This window comes from Cheilinus undulatus, linkage group 17 (genome assembly GCF_018320785.1).
Source record: "Cheilinus undulatus linkage group 17, ASM1832078v1, whole genome shotgun sequence".
Taxonomy (NCBI): domain Eukaryota; kingdom Metazoa; phylum Chordata; class Actinopteri; order Labriformes; family Labridae; genus Cheilinus; species Cheilinus undulatus.
Genome location: NC_054881.1, coordinates 13,028,702 through 13,053,780, shown reverse-complemented (window position 1 = coordinate 13,053,780; position 25,079 = coordinate 13,028,702). Strand labels below are relative to the sequence as shown.

General features: G+C 39.1%; 1 protein-coding gene across 1 annotated transcript in view; it reads right to left on the bottom strand.

Moving 5' to 3' along the window:
* Positions 1-15,114: 15,114 nt before the first annotated feature.
* The window catches only part of LOC121524927 (astrotactin-2-like), a 615,575-nt gene continuing 605,610 nt past the window's right edge, over positions 15,115-25,079 (bottom strand). The window contains exons 22-23 of the mRNA XM_041810517.1: positions 24,607-24,790; positions 15,115-15,670 (exon numbers count right to left, since the gene is read on the bottom strand). Of these exons, the coding sequence (XP_041666451.1) occupies positions 15,433-15,670; positions 24,607-24,790 (422 nt within the window). The 3' untranslated portion in view covers positions 15,115-15,432. The remainder of the gene's footprint in view (positions 15,671-24,606; positions 24,791-25,079) is intronic.

The following is a 25,079-nucleotide window of genomic DNA, read 5'->3' as shown; positions in this document are numbered from 1 at the left end:
TATCATCATAAAAAAACATATATAGCAAGGAGAAAAAAATACATGAAAATGACTTTTTTCTGAAAGAGTAAGAAAACAAACAAAAAAATCAAATAACCAAGCCTAGGTAGCATGCCTTTTGTTCAGTTTTGTGCTGGCTTCAGTGTCTATTTTAGTGACCTCGCTCTGCAATCACGTGGTTGAACCAAAGGTAAATCAAAATGTGCAAGTAGGGGATCGTGATGTTGGCTCCGGTTTTTGCAAATATGAAGGAAATCAAACTTCACTGAGACACTTGAGGGCATGTTTCGGAGAGGCTAGAAGTTGCGCTTACATCATTCCTGGTTTTAAACTGGTCAGACATTCTGTATCTCTACATCCTTTTCAGTAAAAGTGTGTTTCAACGTAGAGGTTATTCCGAGCTTGGTGGGGAATGAGACAGCCATATTGTTTAGTTTAAAGCCACAGATTCAACACAAAAGCCAAATTAGAATGCATAAATCACAAGAAATGTCGACGAGATGTTGACACAAGTTACCTAAGATGATTTCATACCTAGTAGAAAACATTTCAGCATGGCTTCTGCTACTGTCTTTGCTGCTACTCGCCATTTTCACATCATAATAGGCTTGGATAGCATTATCTGCCTTGCTGCTTTCAGTACCTCTTTATAGCATTCATTCACACTCGCATGTTAGTCTATTCAGAGAAGACATATTGATGCACTAAGAACTTTAAAACACCCAGAACCTCACTTCTATGTCCCGTTCAACCTAACTACCCAAGGAAAATACTACGTACATTGACCACGACTTAAAGAATGTCATCGATAACACCTCACCTAGGGTTGGGGTCGATTTTACTTTCAGTTTGAGCTCCTCCCTCATGGTGTTTGATACCTCAAGCGCTGATTTAAAATGTTCAAACTGTAAATAAAATGATCCTCGCCCCGCTCAGAATGTAGTCAATGCTTGTCGGGAGTCTGCGGCTTTTTATTTTTTCTAATGCACAGCTCTCCATGGCACAGTAACACACAAGTAAAGGAAAAAAAAAGGGCTGGATAAAGGCCACGAATGGAAAGACAGCTGACACATACACGCACATGAACAAATGCATAGTTGTTTGGACTTTTAGCTGTAGCTTTGCAGGTGATAATGTATATGAAAATGGCATTTGGATGTATATTCAACACAGCATTTGCAGTCACAATATGATCAAGAGTAATATTCTCTGCTGGGTCTAGTTAGGTAATTCATTTTACTAAAAGTGCACTTCCAGTAAGCACTTTTTCAGTATTGCAAACCTGGGTGTCCGTCCCCACCAATTAACTTTAGAATATATGGCTGCTATAAGAGCTTTTTATTTTGTTACTCTTCATTCCAGACACACACACACACCAGTTTTCCTCATGCACATTTAATAATGAAGGCTGCTTGGCAATATTGGTCCAAAATTTTTGCTGCTCTTATTCGGCTGCATCAATAGTCGTGGTAACAATCAGCATGATTACTTCTTTTCAATTCACTTTGGGCCAATGGCACAGTCCCTCTGACTCATATTAGGCTGCTATAGCATTCCATATCAATCTCATAAATCTTTGGACTAAACGAGTTGTACGAGTGGCAACGCAAGACCAATTTCATGATGTTTTAGTGACATGCAGAGAAAGTGTGAAGGTATTATTTTCCACCTGTTGCGATAAAGATATCATGTAAATATAATCATATGTTCTGTATGGACAGGAGCATTGAAAATGTTTTAAGATTTTTATTTCATGTATTTCCTTTTTTTTTTTTTTTTTTTTACCAGATGTCATATTTAATCAGTGTTTGTATCATTGACCTCAGTTACTGCACTTTTTTAGTTTCCAAGTAAGAAGAAAAAGTATATCTTTCAAAAAAATGTTTAGAAGCTGCTAATGTCCGAATGGTGATCTGAAACAAACTGTATGATATGGTCCTTCAACTCCCTGTGTCGCTATTAGCTTTCCTATCCTTTGTTTTTATTTGTATCTGGATGTACTTCCTCCTCTGCAACCTAAAATGGCTTTTGCTTTCGATGTAATCAATGATGTAGAGAGGTATTGTCACTATGAACCATCCATCCATACAGGCTCTAAATTCCCTCCAAAAATAGGGTACACGCCAACCCATCCAATCAATTTTTATCAATAAAGTCCTAAATCCAGTCAGACACAATCACAATAACCTTTACAATGAGAGCAGTTCTACAAAGTACTCTTGTAAAAATATTCACTGATACCAGAGTGAGTGGAACAATGGCAGTCACTTCAACAGGCCATCATCTCAAGCTGAACTAAATATCTTTTCTAGATTATGGCAGCTGTAATGGTAGACAGTACTCTTTTTTAAGATTTACAAATACCACACCAAAATCCTCCAATGAGCTCAAACAGGCAGAAACCTTGAGCATAAACAGACTCATTATTAAAAGACACCTCTTACATCATTTACCAATATCTAAGCACTCAGATCAGAAAGTGCTTTTACAGGCAGAAACGTTGATCAAAACCAGACTCACTGTTGGACAGCCATCTGCTACAACATGTTTAATCCACCAGTGACCCAGAAGAAGGAACAGTGGCAATTGCATTACCAAACTTTGAGCAGAGCCAGACTCATTGGTTGAAAGAAATCTGCCCAAACACCTTATTCAGTTCACCAATGTGCAAGCACTTTGAACAATTGCAAGTGCTTTGACGGGCAGAAACCTTAAGCAGAACTATACTCATTAGTGAAAAGCCGTCTTTTGCATCGATGTTTGATCCACCAGTATGTGCACACTCAAATCAAGAAGAAGGGCTTTTACAAGCTGAAACTTTGCAGCAACAACGTATTCCAACAATGACAAGAACAGGGAACATAGGCTAGTGCTTTAACAGGCAGAAACTTCAAGCAGAACTAGACTGATTGGCTGAACCCCATCTGCGAAAATGGCATGTTTAATTTATCCATGTGCAAGCACTTTGAACAGTGGTAAGTGCTCTGACAGGCAGAAACCTTGTGCAGAACCAGACTTATTGGTTAAAACGGGCCTGTTGAGTCAATTAAACCAGACTCATTAGTGGACAGCTATCTGAAAGCCACATCACCAGTAACCAGGAATGCAGTACAATGTCAAGTGCTTTAACAGGCAGATACCTTGAGCAAATGAAACTCGGCAGAAAGCCATCTGCCACAACATGCTTCATATGCTAATTACCAAGAACAGTTGCAATTTTTTTAACAGGCAGAAACCAGACTTGTCTATGAATTGCCATCTGCCAGAATACCCTGATGTATCCACCAGTATGCTAACACTAGGAACAATTTCAAGTGTTTGAACAGGCAGAGACCCCAAGCTGAACCTGACCCCTGCTGGACATTTATTTGCTGCATGAATTTGCTGAATAAGCAAGGACTTTGATTGTTTAAGAACAGCATAAAGCCACTGACCAAAAACTAAAGACAGTGGAAAGTGCTTTAACAGGCAGATATCAAGAGCAGAACCAGATTAATTGATAGGAAGCCATCTGCCACAAAAACATATGGGAGACTAAGGGATTAAGGACTCTGACAATTTTCATAACAGACCAGACTCATCAGTGAATCTGCCAAGATAGCATGCTCAGTCCATCAATGAGCAAGCACTGATTTATTTTTGAACAATAGCAAGTGCTTCAATAAACAGAAACCTCAAGCAGAACCAAAGTCATTAGTGGACAGCCCTCTGCCTAAATATCCTGTTTTATCCACCAGTGTACAAGCATTAGGAACAGATGCAAGTGATCTAAAACCCCAACCTTAACCAGACTTATCAGTGGACTTTGATCTGTTTGTTTTAAGAACAATTAGGCAGAATCCTCAATCAGAACCAGACTCATTGGTGGACAGCCTGCTGCAACAGTATGTTTCCGGCAAATTATTATTATCACATACTTATCTGCCTGATAAGTATGTGATATATCATCTTTGCACAATAAATTAGTTTAACTTGAAAGAGAAAACCCTTTAATGAAGGAACCCTCCATCCTTTATCAAACTTTTTAAGGATGCTATGAAGGCTATATCATATGGATTGCATTCAAACCTTTTACAGAATAAATATATGGAAAAAGTAGACTTGTATAATGTTTCTAGGTGGTTAAAACTAGCCTGCAGTTACTTCAGTATGCTGATGACATGCCGTTGTATTGTTCCATAGTCGCCACTCAGTGAAAAGCCATTCTAGTTTTTTAAATTCATGGATCTTAAATTTATCATTTGATCATTCCCTTTCTTTTCAATAGCAGTTAACATAACGCATTTCTAATCTAAAAACCTTATTACCTATTTCTCATAAAAGTCTTGACACCAAAACAACCAACACTATCAGCAGACAACTGTATGTCAATTCTTTTTGTAATGGAGAGGATACCCATAGGCCATTGCAAAATTAAAGAAATTCATGGAAGGAAATCAAAGATTTCCTATTGGATGAGGACATCACCTCTCTACTGTAGTCATCACAGGATCCCTCGCTGTACCTCATGCCTGTAATGTTTGCTGCTTCTATATTTTTGGTATTTTAGTGACATTTTTGCGTCTCATAACAATGGTGTAAATAGTAGAACTATTTATTGAGAGTGTTATACTTTTTTAAGTTATATTTAATGTCCATGTAAGTTATTTTTTACATTGTTCGTATAAACGAAAAAACATTATCAGTGGTGAGTCCAAACTGTCATTTTGTCTCTGTCATCATCACGTTTCTAATTGCTCTGAATCGTTGCTAAAAAGCAATGATCGGGTATACAGTACACTTCCGGCTCACAACCATGCAAGAACTTGTCTCATTGGTCATTAAGTGTAGATGGACACTGCTTGCATCCAATGAGGATTCAACACGTTTAATGTTACTGAGTGCAGTGTATCTTCTTTTCCCTTTGAAACCAGAATGTAAAGTTTTTTTATTTTCTTATTTTTTTTTTAAATGCACACATTAGCCATATGTACAAGGAGTTGTTAAAAGAGAATATGATGTTAAATACATAATGTTTGTGAGAGACCAGTGCAAGGCACATGGCATATATGTACACAGCCAGCTGAGGGCAGGAGATAATGGGCATAAGAGAGGGATCAAAAGTGAGGAAAAAGGAGGTCAGAAGGCTGCCGACGGTGCCACAGATAGAGTGTTCTTGGAGGGAGAGGTGGGGTTGGAAGGTGTGCAGGGGATGGGTGGGCTGCTTTTCCTGGCCTGTCGAGCTATTTGTCCAGGTGTGAAAATGTGTACTCACTGAGGCTGCCCCTGGGCAAAGGGTGGCCGCCGCTGACTGGCAACAAGCCGAGGCCAATGAGTCAGAGTTTCTCCAGGGGGGTGGCAGCCATCCCTCTCTGGGACTCCCACCCCTACCTCCCCACTCCTCGACACACTGCCTCATCTGTCACTGTCAGGTAAGCCTGCGCGGGGGCCACCAGGGTCAAGCTGGCCCTGTGAAAATGAGAGAGGATGTTTGCCCAGCTTACAGAGCCTTTTGAAGTTAGGCTGAAGGAACACAGCTCTCCTCACCTTAGAGCCTATGCTTATCACCTAATATGATTCATACAGCAGCCTTTTTTGACAGGCTTTGATACCTCTCCACATTTTCCACCAACAGTCGCTCCTTTGTTTCTAATTTAACACCTGCTTGTTGTATTTGCTCGTCTAAAAATGGCAGAAACTTTGTAGTGTCGAAGTCATTACAAAGCAACGGGGAGGGTACGGAAGAGCGTCTGAAGCCCTCATGTTTTTTGCTTGGATCTTTGTGGAGAAAAATACTGATGTGCCATCTTGTTGTAAGACATTTTCTTTGTGTATTGTAACACATGAAGTACCTCTCACAGGCCTCTGGTTATAGAATGGTCCACATATGTCTGTTTCCTAATCCCTCAATGAATAAAAAAGGTGAAGTGTCCCTTTTTTTCTAAGTGGGAAGTACAAAAAATGTGTATTTACATATTATATGGATATCTAGTGGTATTACTGCAATGTTTCGTACCCGATTGCTCAACAAATATATTTTAAGATGTAAATATAATATTATATGATGATTGTATTTGCAAACCATGTACTAACTGTTTGGGAGTAGCTCTTGGATTGATTTTTATCATAACTATATACAAAGAGATGAACCGTGAATATGTTGTGCATTGTGTCAAAGTATCACCTGCAAGAGAGAAAAAGAAAAAAAAAAAAAAAAGACCTGTGATGCTTTACCACACCACTTCGCTGTCAGCATTTATTTGTTCATAATGGCTTAGTACAAGCACTGGTGTCAGTTGTCTAAACCATGAACTTATCCATCATAAAGACTCATAAATTATTTATTTGTTGCCAAGATGAATAAAATCCTAAAGGTCATTTCTGGGTCTTCGGAGTCTGTTGTACTCATATTCAGAATTTCATTCTGGCACCGACCAACAGCTTTATTTTTCCCCTCCTGACTCCATGCTGTATATCGTCAAGTCTTAACCCCAATGCCTTTGTGTTCGCTGAGAGTTTCACCCACACTGTAAAGGTAGCCATCGGACTCAGTGGTCCCCTCCCTCCCTCTGATGGCCTCCTCTCTCTCTTTGGTTCTTTATACAGTATGCACTTTTTCAGGCACATATACAACACATTGGACTTTTTTGTTACAGTTGATGTTTCTCTCTGTTTTTCACAGTTGCAATTATATATTTTTTGGTGCTCTGGTACATGGCAAAACATGTCTGATGTGTACTATATTTTCATAAGGAAGAGTCATAAAGATGAGTATCATGTTCATTTTTGCTGTCATTTATTGTGTAGAAATAAAACACTGGTTAAAGTGAACATAAAATGGATGAGTTTGGTCAGTTCTTTTAAAGTTATTTATTCATTTTTGTTACATCCATACATCTTGTTGACAGTTTTTTATAATCTAAAGAAGGATTGTCACAATAACAAAATTTTAAACTTTAATATAATACTAGAAAAAAATCCTACCTATTTTTGCAGCACAGCAGACTTCTTGGGACTCCAAGACTTCATATTGAGTATCTACCCTTTGTTGCCTCGCTAGTTGGTCCATTGACCCACCAATCGGAGAGCCCCCTCTCAAAGCAACTGCAGCTGGGCTACTTCTGGTTGGACAACCTTTTGCCAGAGAGTGTCGTGGTGAAATTGTGACCTTGATTTCATTACTTAAACGTGGTTAAAAGGTGGGCTTGGAGTGTCTGCAAGAGCAAGTCAACATAGCCATTCATATTTTTGATCCTAAACCTAGTAGTTATGATACAGTCCTGCTTTTGCTAAGCAGCTTTAACGTTACTGAATAGAAGACTTTCTAAATCTCTAGATTAAAAACAAGTGGTACCAAAGAAAAGTCTAATTTTGTCAATCTTACTACAAGATAAACTAGGCAAATTCACAATTTTTATTGGTTCAAGAGGTTGTCTCACCAGATTTTCCAAGGGTGAGGTGTTTTAAGATTGATCTACCTGGAAGAACATTGCAACTACATTGATTCCACACTGTAAATGTAAAACACGTTCATTATTAGTGGTTCGCTGTCCAGTTGCACATGGAGAATCCCCAGGACAGAAGAGGTCAAATTCAGTTCACTGTCACGTGGATTGATACTCACTTCCAGCCCACGTTTACACGGTCTTCGCCACTTCATCCATTCATGGGAATTTTCAGTAAGACATCAGTAGTTTTCCAAAAACTGTGATCGCCAACTCTTCCTGCCTGTTGTCCACCAGGTTTGTTGACTCTAAAGTCACGACTCACATGGAGAGATTTCATAAGGGTTCCGTTTTGAGAGCCAGGTCTAGATTTTTCTTCGTTGCATTCCACTCACTATAGGAAGTAACGGTTTAATCCATCATTGTTTGTCATCATGTGTGAGGTCTTACATTTTCAACATCTGCTCAGATTTGAAAAACACAGAAATGTGCAAATGTGGTGAAAAAGAGGAACCTTTTCTTGAGCCTTCATTGATTAATTGGCATCAAAATTCGAGTGCTGTTCCTGGCACGCCAGAGATGTTAATGGCCTACTTTGTGAGAATGAACATCAAGCTACTGATTTTAAAAGTGCAGTTAATGTTGCATGACTGGAAGGAGAAAGTGGATCGGAGCTTCAAGGAAAAGTTTTGTTGGAGGAGATGGAAAAAGAAAATACTTCCCAGCAGCTCACACGCAGAGAGGCATAGCCACCTTGAGTTAATGACATAAATTAGAATAATTCGTAGAGGATAGCTGTCGGTTAATTCAGTGACTGATTTCCACACTTTCAAGCTTAAGGTAAATATTTTTCAGAAGGTTCATCGGGTAAAACGTGGGAAATAACAGTCCTGCACTACACTGGACATGTTAAAATCTGATTGTAGTTATTTTCATCTGAGTTTGATTTCAACATTTTGCCATAATGCCAGCAAATTTGATCAAAATATTGCAGCAGTGTTTTGCAACTTTGGTGTAGTGGTTTGCACTCCAGGGGCTTCCCTCCAACGTGTCAGCTCAGGCTAAACATATGAGTCATGTCCGCCACATCAGCTGATCAAAACCATGTCAGATTGAGTTTGACCTCTTCCCAAGACAGATCGCTGAAGTCAACACCACATTACTCTCTTTGTCACTACAGGAAGGTGTCGATTGGCCTGGAGTGTTTTGTTTTATCCAGTTTTCATTTTAGTTCTCGTACATGAGTAAAACTTAGAAAACAGTCAGTATGTCTGACTGAAACTGGATTTCTAAAATGCATTATAACATGTAAGTCTGACTTAAATCATATTGAATTCAGCTTCTTAAAGTTGGACAACTACACCTAGACAACTGGCTGGAACAGCCTTTTCCAAGCTTAGTATGCCACGTCCCATTTTGACTTCTGAAGTGTTCCTGAGGCCTACAAACCACTCATACAACTACTATATGAGAAGTCTTTCACTCCAGATTTTTATTTTATAAACAGATAGTTTCCAAGCATTGGTTTTTAGAGAAATTATATTACACAAGGACAGCATTTGTGTAGTCGCAAAGTAAAGTTATTATGCAATCACTTGGTTTTGATAAAGCATCCGCAATCGCCAATTTTTTCTTTTCAAGTACTCATCTCCTTAAAAAAGAAAGGGTTTAGCTGCAGAAAGCAGAGCTCAGAAGCTCGCCTTGCAGACCACAACTGTGAGACGCCACCCCTCTCAGAACAGAAGTTAACTTTTTTTTTTTTTTTCCACTTTTCATTTGTACCAAAAGTATAGTGTGTTCTTTATGTACAGAAATGTATGGACCTGTAAAGTTTGTGTGTTTTTTTTCCATTTGACCCACAAAGCCTGTTAGCTGTTTGCTAATTTGTTAGCAAGGTCAACAGGAAAAAGGTAAGGACTTGCTGGGACATTCTGCCATGAATCATTTGAACAGATTCTCCCGCAATAAATATATACACGGACAAGGCCACTTGACCTTACGAAGCATGTTTCTGTGTTGAGCGTTACACTTTACCAAGATAACATGCCGATCTAAAAGTCTTTGGCATTTCGACTTTTTCCACAAACAATTTGGTAACTTAATGTTAGCTTTAAGCACTAAAGCTGTTTGTAAGAAAGGTATGTTGATAAATGGAACTGAAAGCTAATGCATCTAAAATGTTATGGTTGTATTACTGTGTGATAAGTAAGTGGTTTCATAGTTAACACTGTTTCATAAAACTGTTTAATTTTTGAGTACTGAACTGAAAACTAGAGACAAGATTAAGGGTTCAAGCTATCATGTTAGCTGTCATTAGCTTTAGGTTAATAAGTAGCTTTATTTAACAAGTTCCAATATTGTCACAGAAAAGTCATCTGTCAAAGAAAATCAAACTTGGCCACAATTTCCCTCTTTGTCATTTCTTTGTATATCAAATTTGAAATCTTAGCTAGTTAGCAGATACACTAAAGTAGCCAAACTGATGATGCCATCTTTTCATGTAAATACTGGCATAAATTTTGAAAGATTCATTCATATGTTAACTTTCCAACATGCCACCTAAGATGATAAAATGGAGGTTTGTTAACAACAACTCATGAGCAAGCTAGCAAACTGACATCAGCGTTAGCTCAACTCTAAGGCTTTTTCAAGTGAGGCATCTGATATGTTAAATTTATGTCACTTTACTCACCTTTCTCCCCTATTCTGATGTTCAGGAAGAACTTCAACAGATCGTCTCGACCATATCTGCATGCCATGATTGGTTGTTATCATCTGATTGGCTGATGAAGTATTTGGGCTAACAAGCAGTTGTATGGGTATACCTAATGAAGTGGCCACTGAATTTATGTTGCCATTTAATTTATGAAAACACCACACATTAGGCATGTATAAATCATTGGTAAGTAAATACTTAGCTCATCATTAATAAAGTATTTTAGCTAATTACTTGTCATTTCAAACAAGCAATTATAGTGTCTTACTGATGCATTAATGGTTAACTAATCACCTAAATAGCATTATTAACAAATTAACACATCATGTTTAACACTGCTATAAATGCTTGATTAATCCATTAAGCAGTTAGCAGTTAACTCATCTTTTTTTAAAGCAGTAATTAACAAATTGATATGTCATTTATAAAAACAGGTATAAATGCTTTATTAGCCGTTTTTACACAGAGATAACGCAATAAAGGCGAAAAGGAATGCCAGTCTCCATTCCGCTATGAGCAATTCACACAAAGGTGTAACAGAGCCGTACAAGCCCGAGCTTACATACACACCCGGGCGTCCCGTAATCAGATGGCAGACGCTGCCCGAGCTGCTGCTTTCAATGAAACTCTAAACTCTGGATTTCTCTGTTCAAAACTTTGTATTTTCTAAGTGAAATACAGGGAAAATAACATGAACATTGATTTTTATCAATTAGATCCAATAGACTTTTTTTCCTTCATGTTTCTGAGTTGGAGGTCTGACTTTAAGCAGTGTCACAGCACACATATTTACGTCGGAGGTCGGAAAACTTCAGGATACCGAGCTCACTTGAACACATCATGGAACTTTTCAGACGCTGCTGTGAGCAGAGATGTGTCTGCTCTCTCCTCTCCTGTACAGAGTGCGATCAGCTCTCTAACCTCGCAGTCTCTCCAGTGAATCCACATTATTCTTTGTTTTATCCTCCTGTTGTTTTCTCCGATGAAATGCCGCTTGAGTAAACTGTGCTGGTTTTTAAATCTCCAGTTTATGGAGACAGCAGCACATACTCGCCGTTGCAGAATGCCGTGACGTCCTTTCACACTTGTTGCGGAATAGTCTGTTACAGCTCTGATACTACTTCTCGATCTGGATCAGTGGTGGGGCGAGATCGACCCCCCAATGCGGAATGGTCTCTTTCATACAGAACGGCGTTGCGGAACGAAGGCGTAACAGACACCGAAAAGAGAGGCAGTGTGAAAGTAGCTATTGATTCACTAGTAAAACATGGATTTACATGGAAAACAGGATTAGGTAAGATGCACATATCATTCCACAAAGAAGAAAGAAAGTCTTCTGGTTTTATATACATATTTAATATTTCACATTCTTCAGAAAAAGACAATCAAAGCCACTTAATAATACATATGTTTTTACAATTTAAAATGTACAATATAATAATTTATTATTACAATTCATATAATATGACATGAAAGTATTGAAAAAAGGCATTGTTTATCTTCATGAAAACAATATCCATGGCTTTGAAGATATGACTGGATCGGATTGACTAGACTTCATGTTAACACAAACTTTTTGGGCACCTGAAAATGCCTAATAATTCCTACAATGTCTTTGTTTCTTATACAGCACTTAAACATGAGCAAATACCAAATTCTGCTTCTAGGAAAAAATGTAGTAAGGATTACGCTCTAGGGATGCCCCGATTGAGCTGCAGCTGATCATCATTGGCCGATATTTATTAAAAATGCATAATAGAAGTATCGGAGATAATGCTGGGTAGTGTAATGAACTGTAGTCATTTCATAGGCTCATTAAATGTTGTCTGGATAATTATAAAGCATAACTGCTTTGGACATCAGATCAAACTAAAATGCAGCTCTTTTGACTGTCAGCTTGATAAGTAAAGTCTGGAAGCTTCTCTCCGTAAGTCTTTTTTTATGCTGCTTTTGCTCAGTCCTCCACAGAAGCAGCTGTGTTAAAATCCCCCAAACTTTGTTTTAATTTCCCTCAGTTTAAAAATATTAATCCAGTGTTGAAATTCAAGTTGAAATCATTGCTGAAACTAGCCTTTTAACTAATTTACGTTAGCTATTAGCTGACATAACGTAGGCTAGATACACGCAGATGCCACTTTCAGGTGTCTAAGGTGCGTCTACACAGATGCCATTTTAAAGAGATGCAGGCGAGTCTTGAACCAGTGTTAATTAAGTTGACTAAAGATACAACTATAAATGTTAAGACTAATACCTTTTTCCATGAGCAAGACAAGATTGAGACTAGCTGAAAATAAATCTTTGGTGAAAAAAGTCATAAAACATAAGTCTGGTTTTCATCACAGAGAGTAAAACTAGACTAAAATGTTGGTGCTGGACTTTTAGACATTAAAAATACATTTGACTTTTTCTACTGTGCATCTAAGGTATGGCTGTATCTTCATCAGTGTATTTTGAATTAAAATTGAATACCAACAGTGAATTAGTATTTTAATAGTTTAATTTTTTTTTTATCAATTTTACATTAGATCTTATTAAATTATTAAAAGAAAATAAATGCCTTGACTAGACGGTAAGATTAAAATGATTTACAATTTGGTATTTTTTTTCAAATACGCGACTAGGGTACTCTTAGGGCCCTTTAAAGGCCCGTGCCCCCTTTTGACAGTTGGGCTGCCATGTTCCAGCTATTTAGATTGAGCAGAGGAATAATGGATGTAGACCAATCAATAGTGTTGTCTGAAATATTATTTTTAATGGGATGGATTCATCAGATATTTATGAAGTGGGGAAAGTAAGGATGAAAAAAAAGTCATCTGCATACAACCTAAACTTATGTTGCACATTTTCTGTTTAGATTCTGTTTTTCCACATCCAACAAAAAAGCTCAGCATTTTCAGCACGCAGTGTCCCAAACATAAAAGAGTACTTGATAATAAGATTAGTCCAATCAGAAGTGTAGTCTGTGAAGTGAAAGACAGTCTTGGGGGGATGGATAGTTTCAGGTAACAATGACAATGGCTTTTGAAGATAAAGTAGAATGTCATCTGTATAGAACCCAATCTTATGTGACTACTTTTGTTTACATCCCTATTTTCTAAGCCAGACAAAATCAGACCAATGGTTTTCATCACTAAGTGTTTTGTGTGTTCACTCTGTATCAACTGTTTGTTGCTGCCTCTTGCATTCCCAAAAGGATTAATCGGTTGTTTGTATGTGAAATTATTTTCTCTGCAATATTTTCTCAGCTTTTGTCATATGATTCAGCTGAGCTCCATTTTTCTAATTCCCTGGATTATTTTCACTGTTAAGCCTATCAAATAGGCTTATATTCTTTTTCAGTATGTTAACCTTTTTCTTAATTTTTTTACCTTAAAGTTCCTGTAAAGCAATACAACTAAATCTTTATTTTAGGTTTGCCGTATGACATACCACTGTGTTATGAGCCATCAGGCCAGATTTCAGTCATGGGAAACATCTCCTTTTATAGGCTCTTCTTCCACTTGTTGGAGGTCCTAGTATGCTACAAAGCTAGGTAGAGTGACCAACCACTAAACCAGCAAATATACAGTGCTTAACACATTTATTAGACCACCTGTCATAATTGTCTTAGAGACCATCCAGCATCATGAAGTGCTTTAATGAGGACTCTTTCATTTTCAGAGAGCTCTCCATTTTTTTTTTTTTTTTTTTAACCATTTTGAACAGGAATGAGGAATTTCAATCTGAATTCACCTTTTTATACCCAAATTCTGGCTCACTGGGCTTCTCTGAGAAGTCAGAAGTTAATCAAGCATAACATTTAACCACTAAATCTAATGTTTCTGTTCAGGAATGCAAGTAAATAACTATAATTTGACATATTAATCAAGAAATAATAATGTGCTTTACTATTTTTTCATTTTTTTTGTAAATCAGTACATTTGAAAATTCATGGATAACAATAAGAATTATATTTTAGCATTAAAAATATCATTTGGGTTAAAGGGCTTCTACATATTGGTGTATTAACCATTGCAGAAACATAAAAAATGATTTTGGTCATTACCAGTAATGTTAATCTAGGGCAGCTGTGGCATAAACCTTACTTTGGGTGGTGGTCTAATAAATTTGTTAAGCACTGTGTATAAAACACAAAGTACAGTGTCAGTAATGGTCTGATCTCACTTATAGGTGACCGGCTGCAAAAAAACACAATCAGGGCATCCCTACTAAGCTCTATTTTTCAATCATCCTTGTGGCCATATCATAATTATACTGCCTATTACTTGTTCTGTTATCCTTGTATGACTAAAAAATTGCATATTTTTATTGGATTACAAACTCATGATGCGGTTTTGTAGAAATCATTTAATCTAACCGAAGCATGTAATTGTTTTCCCAGTAATTCTACTGTTAATGCGAGAATTCACTTATGAAATCCAATAAATTATTAAGCATTTGTCTTTCAATGTGTGGAAAAAACATTGTATTACTTGTCTGGAGTGTGTTAGGTCCATTAACTAATTTACGAAATAGCCGCCCTTGAAATGAATCTTTAATGGTATTTATTTTGGGAAGTGTACTATTAAGAAAAGATGAAGACATACGGATGCTTGTGAATGAAAATGATTTTTGAGTTCCAGCCATTCTGTCTTTGCATAATTTCAACAGACTGTTTCTGTCAATCCTGTTACCACACAAAGCCTTGCTGTTTCTGTTGAATCCATCAAAAGTAACACAAGACTTACTTCATTGTTCTCACTTACTGGGTTTTGATTTTTTTCAATCAATATTAACTTGAAAAATAAAAGCAATTTCAAATGGCTTTAACACATTTCTTCTTCCAACTGAAACTAGTAAAGGCAAATAAGTTATGCTGTGGATTTTTTCCTTTTTTCTCTCTTTTAAAGTGTTCCAGGTAAGCTCCAAAGCACCAAAAAGGAACTACAATATTACATTCAAAGTATTTAAGCCAAGCAGTTTTTCTCTTGGCTGAATGATATTTTACATGTTCACACTGCAGTTTCTCATTGATATGTGCAATCACTGGCATTGAGAAATTTGCTCATTGAAGGTTTTTTTTCTCATCTTCTGCCTCAGAGTAAAAGAAAGCCACAGGAAAAAAAAGTTTTTCAGTAGCTTTAAACACAATGTCCAGTGAATTCTGAGGTTTTTTAGGCTCTCCTGGTTTTTAAATCCACCGGTCACTTGAGAGACACCTGCAGCAGAAAGGTCGACGAGGTACATCCGTCAGTGATGTCATTTTGCAGTGGAGAGAAAAAAAATGCACCACTCGTCTCTGAAACTCCTGTCTCATCGGAGTTTGGTGTTGCTATATGTGTTGCGCTGTACAGAAATCAGCTTTTCCATACAGGTGGTGCGACTTTCGTGTAAAGAGCTGTGCCACGTGTTGCTGGGTGGACGGCCCTCTTCGCTCCGGCAGTAGACGTACGCCATGGTGTCGGTGCGGCTCTGGATATGGGTGCTGCGCAGGAGGGACCGGCAGTAGTGGCTTATCTTCTCCACTCTATGAAGTATCAGGTTGGCTTTTCTGTTAAAGTGAAACAAACCCAAAAAAAATCCATCAATGATACCCAGAAATATATAGTAAACAATAATGATTTAGGTAGAGAAAGCATCTTGAATGCAGTGAAAAAGATTGCACTTGAGTTACAAAGGTAAAAAGCCATGCCAACTGATGGAAATTTATGTTACTGGACAAAAGAGATTGCTTGAAGGCCACAGGAATCTCAAACCTTAAACACATTTTTAGTTGCAAGTTAACAGTAGTTAATAACTTTAAGTATTTTTTATAATTGCACTCAAATTATTTGGCAATCATCCCTTAATCTGCATAATTTTACCAGAATACCTTAGTGCAATTAGACACTTTTGCACCATGAGTGAAGTTATTGACCCAGTTAGATAGTCCTGCCTGTGGGGAGCAACCACAATGGTTGGATGGACGAGGACTTCCTGGTTCAGTGTGAATCTTTCAGTTCCTGCCAAATGTAGTCCCTCACATTAGCCTACATTGTTCAAGATTTAAGTATTAAAAGGCACAATGGAAAATTGCAGTGGATGAAGAACATGCAGCTTTAACAAAACAAAATTTACATATTGTTTTGAGTTAGATTTGAACACATTTTTTAAGTGTAGGGAAGTTTCTATATTGTATACTCAACAAAAATATAAACGCACAAACCTAAAATGGTGAATAAAATTGGACTTTCATGAAATATGCTCAGATTTATGATGTGTTATTGATTGATTTGTTTTGCTCAAACCCAGTGGACCAGTTTCACTTGGCCACTCCCAGTGACTGTAATCCCAGGTTGAGTTTTTCAACCCGCAAGATTCATGGAGCATGAGTGGTGGTTAATATGCGTGACTAGTACACAGACACTCCTTGCGGTCTAGTCAATAAAAGGGCACACCAAACTGTGCACTTTTGTCCCTTGTCAATATGCCACAGATGTCGCAAATCATGAGGGAGTGTGCCATTGGCACGCTCAATGCTGGGTTATCCGTTACAGCAGTGGCAGCACAACTGAGTGTGCATCATTCCACTGTCAGCCGCCTGAGGACTTGCTTCAGAGAGACTGGTACCACAGTGAACCGCTCACATGCCCGCCGGCCACGTGTGACCATGCCCGCTCAGGACTGGTACGTGCGGCTCCAGCACCAGCGTGATCGGGTCCGCCCAGTAACCAGAACTTCTGATGAGACTGTCGGCCTTCACAACAGGCAGATTTCAGCCCAGACAGTCAGGAACCGCCTGCGCAAGGCTAATGGTGGACACACGCGTTACTGGCGTCAGTGAACTTGGACCATCAATCCCCATCGTGCTCTTGCTGCCATTATTCCAGGACTATTGTTTTAAAACTGATTGCAATGGGGGAGCTGGTGGCCTAGTGGTTAAAGGCGCTCCCCATGTACGTGGGCGGCCCGGGTTTGAATCTGGCCTGAGGCCCCTTACCGCATGTCACTCTCCCACTCTTGATCCTGTTTTTCACTTGCAAACAATTTCCCTTTTCCTGCTTTTCTGTCTATTTGTTAACTGGCTTTTCCCTTTGTTAGCTTGCATGGCAGTTTACTAGTTGGAACTCTAGTTTGTGAGCTAATATTTCAGGTTGCTCAATAGCGTTTTCATTTGCTAACTTTCATTCCTTTAGATAGTTACAATTTCCTAGCTAGAAATTTATTTTGCTGTTACCAAACTGATTTCCTCTTTCTTTTTGCATGAAAAGGGGGCGGGGTTTAGTTGTACTAGAAATCAATAGCAATGGCTACAACTGGTGTAGCACCTAGCTTGGATGTAGCTAAAGCATAGCGGCAGTTTTAACAGAACTGGACCACATTTCTTTAAGACATTAAGAGCAACAAACATGACAGAAAAGGTGTTTTTCCCTCTTCTGCTGACCTGCTTCTGCATGAGTTTGCCAGAGTTGCAGGGGAGATGTTGTGGTGTGAGCTGGTATATGCTATGGCTGCTAGTGGAGCTATTAGCTTACAGCAGCAGTTTTATCAGAACTGGACCACAATTCTTCATTAATACATGAGTAAAGAGCCACACTGAAAGCTTTTTATGAGAAACTATCGTAGCAGCAGCTTGAGCTGTGCATGCCCTTCCCAAACACTTTTTATGAATGGTTTCCCAAATAAATGTGAATAATATACACCATGCAACCGGCTATATGAAAGGTAGGACTGAAAAAAAATCTTGGAAGATGATTGAATGAAGGTTCTGTCTGTCACATTGATTATGGGCCAATCAGAGTGACAAGACAAAATGAGGCAGTAGGCATGCACAGCTCCGATAGAAACTTGAGCCTGGCAGACAGAGGCTGTCACAGGCTAAGAATGGTGGAGTTTGTTGTTGAATAAAACCCATGCTGAGACTGTTTAAAACATCTTCTCTGCCAATAGAACTTTTCAGTGTGGGGATCATGTTTCAATAAAGAAATGTGGCAGAGTTTTTATGATACTGCTGCTATACTATAACTAATCACTAATCTGGCAGCAGCCATTGTATATCTTAGAGCAGTGGTTCCCAACCTGGAGTCCAGGACCCCCTGGGGTGAGGTGCCAAAGAGGCTTTGTATGCTCTGAGGTTTTTAAAATTAGAGTTGCAAATATTAAATATGAAGCCCTTAATAAACAGTTTGGTAAGAAAAATCTGAAGGTCCACTTCTTTAGGGTTTTATCAATGAAACACTTTAATCGATGTTGATTTTTGGTGAAACAGTCCAGTCTCACCTCGCCGCTCTCTGTCTCTCTCCATGCGCACCCCCGGCACAAGCACACTGGGAGGCCAGCAAGACGTTTAGAGAAAAACTTTTTTTTCCCTTGTTCACACTGCTCTTAACGGACAGGATGTAGAGATAGAGTCCTGCGACAGCTAACACCCTACCTGCCCATTCCTCCTGATTTCCTGACCGTGAACACCTGCTTGTTCGGTGTGTGTCATCTCTCTCTCCCACCTGCAACTGCAACATGCACGTCCACTTCCTCCTAAAGTCTGATCATCCACGTAAAACACTGAATGACAGAAGCTAGTTCAGTTTAATAAATTATAATATTACATTCACTTAAGCACTGCCCTTGACTAAATAAGGTTTTCAATGTTCTAATTCAAGTTTTCTCACTGAATGGAGCATGAAAGAAAACACTCACATCCTTGTCAGCCATAACAGCTGGCAGCCTGGACTAATTTAACCCCAATAAGAGTAACATCAGGGTCATAATTACAGACTTTATGTACACATCCTTTGTTTTTTTTAGCCGTAGGTGGAAATATTTTCCTGATCATGCCAAAAAGTGCAGCGCACTCCAGTCAGCTACAGAGTTCGTCTTTACTGTTTGCCCCTTTTTTCCCTGTCTTTGAGGCCAATTTTTATGGATAGACGGGATTTCCCCTCAAATAACAGAATGTTGGCTCAGTGTCTCTGTGCCAGTCCCTTCCTGTGCGTCATGACATGCATCAGAGCAGTGGAGACGCTCATACTGTATGTCTGCAGCGCTATGAAGAGCGTTAAAGCTTCTGTGCGCATTTCATGAATTAGACTGTTCCTTGTTTACTAACTTAAACAGTTTGCAAGCAAAAATTAAATTCAGACCTGATCCCAACACAGCCCTCTAACTTGGTTCTTTTAGTAGAGCTAACAGAATCATTCTCCTTAAAAACTGCTGCAGGTGCTCTTGAAATATGACTGTAAAGTAATTATTTCCTAATGTGTTTATAACCCTACATTTCTGACACTGTGCTGAAACGATGTGTAAATCCTGTGTGGTGGATAAGTTTATCAGTCAGAGGTGGAGCCAGGGGGGCTTGTGGGGACTATGCCCCTAATGTTTTCTCAAAAGCCCTAAATCTTCAACTTTGATAAAAGTACGTTATCTCTGATTACTGATGAATGTAAAAAGAAATGTATTGGAATTTGATAAACAGATTGACCCTGCTGATCACACCATGGAAATTTCATTCTTGTTGCCAAACTGGAAAAAAAAAAAAAAAATCTGATATATATATATATTTTTTTTTTACTTTGAAAAGCTTAAAAGCACATGCTACAGAATAAATAAAAACCTTACTATTAATATTTCTGCATTGTTTAAGAAATATGCATCTGTAACCACACATCTGTATAAATAATTTTATACAGTCCACAAGCAGCATTATTTAGACTGTAGCCCTGAGGGAAACAAAGCTTTAAGTTCATACCATTACTTTTTGTAGAGAATGAATAAACTCAGATAGCAGCAACAGGAGGACAACAAGGATGGAGGAGAGAGAGGAGCAGCATTTTAAAAATGCTCCAGTGATAAAAGAACAATAAGGTATGACAAATAACTGCATTTCTACAAAGGAAAATTTAAAAAAAATTAACTGTCCCGTTTTAAACAACCTGCCTATCATTCAAGTATAAGTTATTTTTGACTTGCACTTGAAGGCACCATGATGTCTCGTTTTTATGAGGTCCAACTCAGATAGTACGACTAACCGCGATTGGTGGTGGTGGGGGGTACAACTAAAGCCCACCTGTAACTCTGGCAAACTCATGCTGCTTCCAGTGCTGTTTTTCCCCTTTTTATTAAATAATAGGGTCAACTTCTTATGATACTGCAGCTCTACTACAACTAAACCCCACTGGTAGCTACTGCCTTGTTCTCCTCAAATGACGCTGATTGGTAAGGTGTGATTTCAGACCTAGAACAATCGTTTTAGAGGGGCGCTTTACAAGATTGATTTGCCTTATGACAATGTGAAATCTGATTAATCCATCTGCTTTGCAAGGTCGCAATGATGGCAGCAGCACTTGTGGTCATGTCAGCACATGTCCAAGCTCTTAAACTGGTACATTATATGTTGCAGCCTACTTTTTAGATGCCTTAAAAGTGTTTTTTATACTCCAAATTTTACAGTAGTTTGAGTCAATGGTTTTGTTATGGTGACTGCCATGGATTGACTTAAAAAGAACCAAATGGTTGACATCACTCATACTTGATCTAATGCTTTAAACCATCTTTGAACAGCACGAGCTATGAACCCACAGTATGACCTTGCCGGAAAATGGCTTATGTTTAAATGATGGGAATTTTGCACAGTGGTTAATCTGGTCCCACAAAGTCAACAAATTCTGTCACAAAAAGGGCTTTTATTTCCACATCCACTGGCATTATGTCTGCACAAAACCAACAGGTTTTAATGATACCAGTGTTGAAAATATTTCACTGGGTCTCTCCTGTCACTTTTTCCCTTTGATGAGAATGGCAGTCTTAATAAAAGCCACTAAAGGCGACTGCATTTTAAATTGACACTCTTTTGAACACTTCAGCAGAGGGCAGCTGTCTAGGGCGAGTGAAACTAAGAATTTTGCCTCCTGGTCCAGAGTCTGGAGCTGCTGTTTACGACATGAAAGAGCCATATGTCAGGTCACCTTTAATTCAAAAAAGATGCCTCACACACAAACACTCCCCCGAATGCAACTTTTCTCCAACTTGCGAAGCAGACGTACACCTAAAGCATGAGCATTCAAGGTTGTTAAGCTCATATGGACGTTAAAATGAGGAAAACACACGTGGAGAAGGGCAGGATTCCATTTGTTTTGAAAAGCAGTGTCTGCTGAGCATCAACATCTGTCTTTAGTTAGCAAGGAGTACAGACATCCTTTTCACTTATTTGCCGAAAAAGGGGGGGAAGCATTTTCTCATTTCCCTTGAATTCTTACGTCTGAAACAACAGAATACCAAACACATAATCAAGGGAGGCTTGCAAGCACGTTAGCGAGGAACAAATTAAACCCATTAAAAGTAATCCATGAATAAAAACAATGAGGCAACTGAAAAATAAGGAGAAAAGGGGATGTAAAATCTCTGGATAAACTTTCAGGGTGCAGTTAAGGCAACTTCTAAGTGAAAGATTTGGCTTCATCAGATCTTGGTAACTTTATCCAAAGTAATTGATTACGACACAAACAAAACCTCAAGGGAATGCAATCCAGAACTAAAGACAACAAAGATGTTAGGAAATAGAAAAAGCACACTGCAGAACAAGATAATAGTCGTGTTTACAGTTAAGGTTAAAAAATAGCATGAAAGATGCATCACAGTTTGTTAAAAGCACACAACCATTATGAAAAGGGCTACTTTTCTTCATTTTTTTCAACAACGCCGGTGGACATTTGGGGGCTCCTGGGATTCTCAGCTCCTGGAGGCAGCGCTGACTATGCTTACGTTTCACTTGGCCATTCTGTTACCTTTTAAAAGGCACCACCAATAGAGCCTGCTTGTAAATTACCCCAACGAGGCTCAACCCTGCCAACTTCAGGCAGTAAATAATCTGTGCTCGCTCATCCAACCCCCCCTCACCCCCCGCCCCCCAACCTCCATCACAACTGCCCACACACAAACACACCATCCGACCACCCCAATTCCACCATATTAAGTCCCAATGGCCAACCAATGCCTCCCCCCCTTCACCAATCAGAGAGAGGCATAATTTGCCTACAGACCAAATTATTCCGTGATTTTATATTATTTATGGCTTGAAAAGGAGGGCTTCCAGGCAGTGGGGGTGGACAAACCAAAACATTTTGGCCGTAACTTAAGATCCCCTGTTGCTATCATCAGCACTAGACCAACTTCCTGTCAGACTTTCATACAGTATTTAGCCTTTTTTTAAGGTTTCATATTGTTTTTACCTCCCTGCTTGCAATTTTGTCCGTCAGCAAGCTTCCCTTTGTCTCCAAGTTGTCGTAATGTCTCAGTGTGAGTTCATGCAGCCGTCTATCAATGGGGGTGTCCCTGTCAGGAGGGTCAGGGGAGAGGGGATGTTGTGCACAAGGAGGAACTTTTCTTTTTTACGAGAAAGAAGAGGAAATGGAGTTGGAAGTTGAGTTTGTGTTAGCTGCCTGTCAAATTGAGTGTTTTCCTTGGCTGTCAAACGCTGTTTTGGCATCACCATGGTAATGCGAGGAGTGCATGTAACCCCACAGTTTTCACGGTGACCTTGCCCCACTTGCTTTCCAGTAGAAGCACTCTGGAAACGGGGTGGGAGGGCAGAAGAAAAGAGGGGGAAAAGATGGGGGTAATTGTGCAATGGTGCTCCAGCTCAGAGGGGGTGCAGACTACGCCATGAGAAATGGCTCAATGGTCTGAATCTGGCAGCATCACTTCAGACAGCTTAGGCTTTTGTTACGTAAGAAACCTCAGAGTGACTGTAAGTGATCCGAAATGACAAAACAATGTCATCAAACAAAATGACAAGGACTCTTAGATAAATAGTCTCAGGGATGAAAAAATGTAGACATGAAAACATCAGTCAGACATGAAATTCTTCCAAAAACAAACTGTAAATTTGGAAAAAACTGAAGCATCTTCTCAACCTGGCATGCCAGATGACTGTTTCATATATCCACTCAATGGGAAACCTCCAATACAGAGCATTTGGGAAGGGCAGGACTTTATAAAAAATTCTAGAAAGGTGATTGGACGAACATTCTGTCTGTCACATTCAATACAAGCCAATCAGAGCGACAAGACAAAATGAGATGGCAGACATGCAGTTCCTGAGAGTTGCATGAGCTCGGCAGGCTGGCTACTTGAACAGTGGAGAAAGTAGGTGGATAAAACTCGTGCCGAGTCTGGTTGGGACTCGTGATCATATCCACCACTAGGAACGACTTTTATAGTGGGTTCTTTGTTCGTCTTTCAATAAAGACATGCCTGAGATCTGAGAAAAACCCAGAGAATAAGCCCTCTCCAGTTTTGATGATTTAATGATGATATCAGTGCATGATGGATCAGTAGCATAGGTGCTAGTGTCCTGGCAAACAGCTGCCTTATTTTGGAGCTGAAAAATGTGTTGAGCTATTATTTGGTTCTGATGTACACATTATTTATTTATTGCCACTTTTCAACCCATTTTCATCACTGTTTTTACCCACCTATCCCCCCACACATTTTTTCCAGAGTTGACCTTTTAACCAGTTGTTGCTACTTTTCACCAGTTTTTACCACTTCTTAACCACTTTTCATCACTTTTTCTGCCATTGCCCATTTTAGGCAAATTTCACTTTTTGCCTTTTTTTTTACAATTATTATTATTTAGTCAGGAATACTCTCATCACACATTTTACAATTTTATTGCAAAATGAATATACAGTTTTACTCGGTGGAGAAGGCTCTGTTCAAAAAATGCTTCCTGGATCAATCAGCGTGCTTTGACTTTCCATAGCCAGGAACCCCCATATGGATGAATACATTACATAACGATGCTGTGTACTGAATACAATAAAATTAATTAGAAAGCAATTAATACGTAGTAGCATGAATCTGAATATCAGGGTGCAACAAGCTTTATGTTATAAAGGAGGAGGCTGGGGTGGAGGAGGTGAAGCCTTACCATCAGCAGCTTGTTGCATCTGCATACATGCAAGCAGGGATTTGTGAGAAGTACTTCATATTCAAACACAATGCTGTGATTGGCTGTTGGAGCTGGGAGGTGATAACTGGGATCAGTTGGCCATCAGCTGATCATGCCTAATGTGTCATGCATGACCTAAAGCTGAGCTTCATTTGTCACCTAATCTTGCCCACTGCTGCTGCTTTTTCACTCCTTCTTGACACTTTTTAACTGCTTTTCACCACTTTTTTTTTGTCATTCCTTGCCCACTTTAACCCAATTTTCATCTTTTTTGACCTATTTTTTGCTTTCAGTTCCTTCTACTCTATTCTGTGGCATCTTGGCGTTTGTGCACACCATGGCTTAGCTATGAAGTCTGACATTACTTTCCAAAAGGCTTTGTCAGTGTGCCCATCCACATAGTAAACATTACAAAACAAAGGTATTTCTGCATAAAGGGGGTTTATATTCTAAAAAAAAGGCTGTTTTTAACTACAGCATAATTGTTTCAGACTGGAGCTTTGCAAGGTTAAATATCTTCAGCCTTTCACACAGAAATGTTATTTCTTTTCTTGTCTCACCTGGGGCCCAGCTCATCCTCACTGCGCCACACAAAGTCTCCAAACTTCTCATAGTGGGAGTTGTAGTGATGCTGGACTCTGTATAGCAGTGGGGGCGCGATCTCCATCAGAGTGTTGTAGGCCATCTGCTGCTCCTTGCCACTGGTGTAGCCATTATATAAGTTGTACACCTTGTCTGCAATCTCTGAGAGAAAAAAGAGCAACACAAGGGAAGTTAGAGCCATCGGTTATGGGATTTTTTTACAAGTTGGAGCCTCAAAGAGACAGGTGATAACAAAGGAGAGGTAGAAGTATGTGCCAGGGAAGCTGGCATATCCTGAAAGTTACCATTCAATATAGGTCAAGCTTCATATGCACTGGATCATGAGTGTTCTATAATGCAGCTTGACTTGTTCAAGGCAAACTCCCCATGATTAGTAAACCAAATCTGACATGCTAAATTGCCAGAGTGCCCCTTTACATTTTGGCACAGC